The 6,000-nt window shown below is 35.2% G+C and overlaps 1 protein-coding gene across 1 annotated transcript in view; it reads right to left on the bottom strand.

Annotated features, from left to right (window-relative positions):
* Positions 1-915: 915 nt before the first annotated feature.
* Positions 916-6,000, bottom strand: part of hmga2 (high mobility group AT-hook 2) — a 168,229-nt gene continuing 163,144 nt past the window's right edge. Inside the window, exon 5 of the mRNA XM_039769741.1 lies at positions 916-2,196. Within this exon, the coding sequence (XP_039625675.1) occupies positions 2,149-2,196 (48 nt within the window). The 3' untranslated portion in view covers positions 916-2,148. The remainder of the gene's footprint in view (positions 2,197-6,000) is intronic.

Raw genomic sequence — 6,000 nt, 5'->3', positions numbered from 1 at the left:
TTCTCTTAGTCTTGACCCCCCAAAAAATACTACAAGGGTCAGAAAAGCAAATTCAATCATTGCATATGTTGAGATACCCATCATCACTTGTAAAATTATCCTTAAGAGTAATTTTTCAGCTCTGAAACATTTTTGATTTAGAAGGGAATATGTTCCTGTCAAAACTGAAAGAAAATCTTACCATTGTAAAACTGTTTATATTTTCTGTATAAGGTATAAAAAATAGAGATGAATTTCTTCAGTCTGAGTTAAGGTCTCCAATAATTATACCAAACCTTTCAATGTCCGCTAAACTAATGAAAAAAGATGTCACACAGAAATGTACACATTCCTGCAAAACAGTAAAAATTCTCCAGAATTTTTTTTCTTTTCTGTGAAACAATACAGAGGAATTCCCTAAGGGAAATTTTTTACTTCTACATGTTACGTTATCCGAAACATTTCCAAAAGGAAAACCATTCCTTTTCTCTTGGACTACAAAAACTTCCAGTGTAAAAGCCTTTACCTGAGCTCCAGGACAACAAAATTTCTTCACAGTGAAACCCTTTGACATCTGCACAAACAGTACCTAACTCCTTGATAAAGGCTAAACTTTTCCCTTTGCCATGGAACAACAATACAGATATAGTGAATAATTTATCTTGTGAGAAATCCTTTCATTTTTCAAGGATGATTGTAAAATTTTCTCTAAAGGGAATTCCTTTGTCTTGTCAATAGAAAAATACTGAAAAAATCTCCAGCAGGATACTGTTGTTCTTGAAGATTAAAATTTCCTTAGAGGGAAAATCCTTTCCCTTGATCAGGGAACAATACTTAAAGATTCTCCAGAAAAAAAACTGTTTTTTTTTTTCTTGATAATACTGAACAACTGTTTTGTTTACTTACAAAATAAAAAAGAGCTTTTTTTCTCATTGAAATGCTATTAAAAATAGACAAAGGTGGTTTTTGGTTGAACGACTGTAACCCAAACAATGATTAGGTCAAGAAAAACAACATTCTTTATCTATTTTCTAAGGCCAGTTTTTCCATTATAGGGATATAGATAGCTAGGACCCAACCCTGGCAGGGAACCACTTCTGGACAAGTCCACTACAGGGGACGGTCACGCATAGACCCAAACTCACTCACTCACTCCAAGCTAATTTGGGGTCGCCAATCAACCTAACTTAAACATCTTTGGGATTTGACCGATTGAAGTACCCTACCTCCCAAAAACAAAAAAAACTCAAATTTAGGAATAATGTACAAACATCATACAGAAAGGGTCCAGACAGGGTTTTGTGTCCAAAACTCTGGAGCCGTGAGGCAGGAGTGTTATTAGTACCTTTATGTTGATTTCCATTGTTTCTAAAAATATTGTAAAATGATCATTTGTGATATAATCTATTTTTAAGTCATTCTATATTCACCTGAGCAAAGTTTTGTTTCTGTGTGAAGCAGACCATTCGAATAAACGCTGGTATTTAAATGTGTGTGCAAATGTGGAGAACATGATTTCTGCAGTGGTGTATTTATTTTTCCTCTTCCTTCAAGGGACTTTACAAAATCTATTTACACGATACTGTGGTTAACTCATTACGTAATACATGCTGATTTGAAAATTACAGCAAATGAAAAATATATCAAGTAAAAAATAGATTCTATTAAAAAGGAACCATTTATCTAACATCTTTGGTGTGCTATTAAAGGGGTTTACTAAGTAAAGGTGTGAGTATTTGTTATTTAAGGCCTGTCAGTGATATACAATACAAAATATGCTTTTCTACGAATGGCCTTGAAATTAACCACATATGTTTCAAGTCTCCTTATGTTAATGCAGTGCAGTGAATGACTGAATTCAACTCAAAGCTGAAATGACCCATTTATGCTGGCCTTGTAGCCCCATCAAACTTTATCAATATGTTACAAATAGTTGCTCTTGGTTTAGGCATACGTTCCAAACTGTGTTCCATTTTACAGCAGTGTTTCCCTAATATCTGGGACCATAAAGGACAAGAAAAGACAAATAAAACAAAATGTCCATTTGCTCTGTGTGTGTGATTCCTAAGGCAAAAAGACCATGAGAGAAAAAAAAGTGGTCAAGGCCATGTCTTCTCCCTTCAAAAAATCCAACTGCTGAATGAGGTAGAAGTGAAATATTGTGGTTGCTTAATCTTCCTCCACAGATTCCTGTGATGATGTCTTTTCAGGTCCTCCCTGCAGAAAGAAAAATGGTAAGAAAATGGTAAGGTTTAATATTAATATTTTACTATAGCATTCAGAGAAACCCAACACATTCATATGGAATAGCTCTGGTAACATTTCATTAAAGAAGAGTTTGGGATTGCTGTTTTGGGCAGGGCTATTGTATTAGGATTAGGGATGTCACAAGAATGTTGTCACCCGATAGATACCAAAATTATGAAAATGTAACTGTACTGGCTTTTTTTTTACAGTTTTGGTGGGACAAAAGTGAAAGTTACAAATGACTTTAGATGGCACAATAATATGTGAGAAAAATGTGAGTAAACACTACATATGAAAATAGTTCACACTGCTAATGATAAATCCATCTACCCATCCATTTCCTAAACCCGTTTATCCATGGCAGGGTCATGTGGCAGTTGTAGCCTATCCCAGCAAGCAAGAGCCACAGGCAGGAAAAACTGTCGACAGGGTGCCATCGCATTGCAGGGTGAACACATACACACAAAAGGTCCGTTGGCAAATGTAACATAGCCTCTCAGTTGTAATTAACTGAATGCAGGCAACATTGGTCCAGTTAATTTTTTTTATTCTAGATTTGCGCACAGGCTAAGCAATAACAAGGTTTGATCACCTATGTAAGACACCTTAAACACAAAACAACAAAGGCTGCTTTATATGAGTTTTGAAATAAAAGACTAAAATAAAACTGACAAGTCTGATTTCACACAGGATGCCTTTAACATTTGGATAAATGTTAAAGAAACTACAGCCAGATTTGGAAAAGTAAAGCACCACAAGTTTGTGACTTTGTAACCACCTGTTAAATATGAATCCTAGGGAAGTTTTTTAAACAGTAAATTATGCAAATTTAAATCTTACAATAGCAAATGTTGCAAAACCTAACAGAGCAATCTTCTGTCAAACCAGATATTAAAAGCACATTGTTACAAAACAGCTTTTGAGAGTTTGTTTAAGAGAAAATATCCTGAATCATCTTAATTTCACTAATTCAGCAGTATGGATATAATAAAGATTGAATATTTATTTTTAATTTGTGTCTATATACTGTAAGATGCAGGCTCTCACTATTAGACATTCTAATTGGAATAAAAAAAGTTCAGAAGCCTTCAATGTTTGTTAAAATTTTTGTTAGGGGTTCCCTTTGAATACAAATTTCCCCCCTTTTTAAAAAAATCCTCATTTACTTTTTCAGAAATAGTCACCTTTTATCAGCATGTTTCATGTACCTAAGTTTCTTGACTTACAGTGTAACAACACACAGTGGAAGAGTCCTGCTGGATTTTTCTGTTTGTTTTAAGATTTTACCATTATAACAGATGATTAAATACCTTTATTAAAAATTAACATAAAGTTAATACATAATCGGAATAATTTAAAATATATAATTTATAATCTAAACTGTTGCTGATAATTCATTCATTCATTCATTTTCAACTGCTTATCTGTGACTGGATTGTGGACGTTTCAGTACATTTTTATGTACATTAAAAATGTTTTGCTTTCTAATGTGGTACTATCTTGTTTTTGTATACGTGCCACCATTTTAAGGTGCTCTTTGTCTATTGCTGATAGTGGTTGTAACTGTATGTTGAACAACCAGTACTGTGAGATGTGTGATGTCATTACGACAATAGTATAAATGTCAGCACCCTGTTCAACTTTGTAGATACGATCTAAATAGTCTAGTGTTATTTTCATTTTAATCTAAACGTATTTTCTGGTCATGCACCGATTTCAGTCTCTTTGACCACGATCTTCACCTTTGGTCCTATTTGTGAGTAAACTCTGGGTTTTGACTCTCTCATTTCATATCTTGATTCTTAACTTGATTCTTGCTCTCCTGGTTTTGACCTTAGATTGTTTACATTACCATGGCATTATCCATCCATCCATCCATCCACCCATTATCCAACCCGCTATATCCTAACTACAGGGTCACGGGGTTCTGCTGGAGCCAATCCCAGCCAACACAGGGTGCAAGGCAGGAAACAAACCCCGGGCAGGGCGCCAGCCCAGACCATGACATTGTATCATTTCTTTTTTCTAAACTGCTGTCAGGCAGAGCAGCTAGTAAAGAAATTATGGATTTTTAGCCACCACTAAAACCAAAATGATCAAATTTAAACTTATGATACAATAGCTTTTTCTTAAGAAAATGCCAGCATTTATTGTGAAATAAATACCAATGTGTTATGATTTATAGTTTTCTTAATTTTTTTAATTCTGTGTCCTAAATACTGTAAATTTCAGCTAAATATATGTCTGTTCCTGCATTTGCATTTATGAGGGACTTATTTATTTGTGCCTCAATGGCATTTTTTTCCTTGGGTTCTGCCATTTTGTGGATTCCATTGTTATGACGAGGATCCTCGTTGCTGGGGTGTGACGTCTCCAACTTCAAGGAGATGATTGGTAAGAGATTCAAGGGTTATCTCACCGGTCACATTGCATCCAAGTTTGTGGATAACAAACCTACCTTCTTTTGTGACTTTCAAGACCTTTATGTTTGATTTCACAGTTCACAAATCCTTTGCTCTTGTCCCTGACCTTTAATATTTGTTCCCATTTTGGTTTTGTTGATAAATCTGGTGACTCTCAGGTTTGATCTTGGTTAGTTTTTTGATCTTGCATATCTCCTGATCCTTTTCATAAAAAGTATATTGTCTAAGTAAACAATGTTTCAGTAAAGTTTTCTTAAAGTACTTCCTTTAACAATGAGGTTGTCATTGAAATTTTATGATGGGTATGGATTTCATTTCCCATGGCACAGTGTGACTTTTGATTACCTACTGGCAACTTCAGAATGCCTCATATTTGCAGGAGCAATGAGCAAAGTAATTTATATTGCTTGGGGCTTAAGAATAACATTGGACCATCAGATATTGTTCCGATGTGGTTTACTTTTTATTTATTAAATGCTTTTCAAATCTGAAAAGTCTGTCATAAGCAGCCTAGAAGTCGGTAATGTGTCCTTTGTGTTCCCTGCAGAGATAATTTTTTCTTCTCAGCATTTGTTGCCACTGGGAGTTATCGTTCTTAAACAGATTGAATGTAGATGATCTTGAGCTCCATTTATCATTAAAATCCTAATAATGTTTATTCTCTACATTAATGAAGTCTTTTAGATTTGAAGAAAAGAATTGCTAGGGATGGGAACTCTGAGCAATGATATTACTAATTATTTCAAAAACATTCTTTTTAAGATTGTGTTTCTGTTTTTTGTCACATTTTGCCACACCTATCGTTTAGTTATGAGCTCTCGTGAACAGCTTTGCTTATTCAGCTCACCTTGTGTTCTTTCATGTATTGGTATGTATTTTTTTGACCATTTTGTTTATTCTTGGATTATGATTTTGATATTTAAGATTCCAGAATTTTAGAATTTGGTATAAATTATAAAGGTACACAGTGGAACCTCAGTTCACGAACGTCTCTGAACATGTACAAATTGGGTTACGACCAAAAAGTTTGCCAAACTTTTGCATCTGCTCATGACCACACATTCAGTTGATGAACAAGCCAGTTTCCCTTCCGGTTCTTACACGCCAATGATTTCTGCACATGTTCAGTCTCTTCCTGTACTATAAATTGTTCTCGGTGCATCACGCAGAGGGACTCTCCCTCAAAACTGTAACCTCCTCTCAACCCAGCTTCCACCTGTGGTACAGCGGGTCCACAGCTCCCGTCAAAAAGTCCAGTTTTAATAAATAATCACCGCACTCGCGGTTAGCGAGGGGGCATGGTGGTGTGTGGCCAAAGCAGTTCCTGAGGAGTTTGTGATGTGGGCGTTTC

This window comes from Polypterus senegalus, chromosome 11 (genome assembly GCF_016835505.1).
Source record: "Polypterus senegalus isolate Bchr_013 chromosome 11, ASM1683550v1, whole genome shotgun sequence".
Classification (NCBI taxonomy): domain Eukaryota; kingdom Metazoa; phylum Chordata; class Cladistia; order Polypteriformes; family Polypteridae; genus Polypterus; species Polypterus senegalus.
The sequence above is the reverse complement of the archived record's forward strand: the minus strand, read 5'-3'. Positions and strand labels throughout refer to the sequence as shown.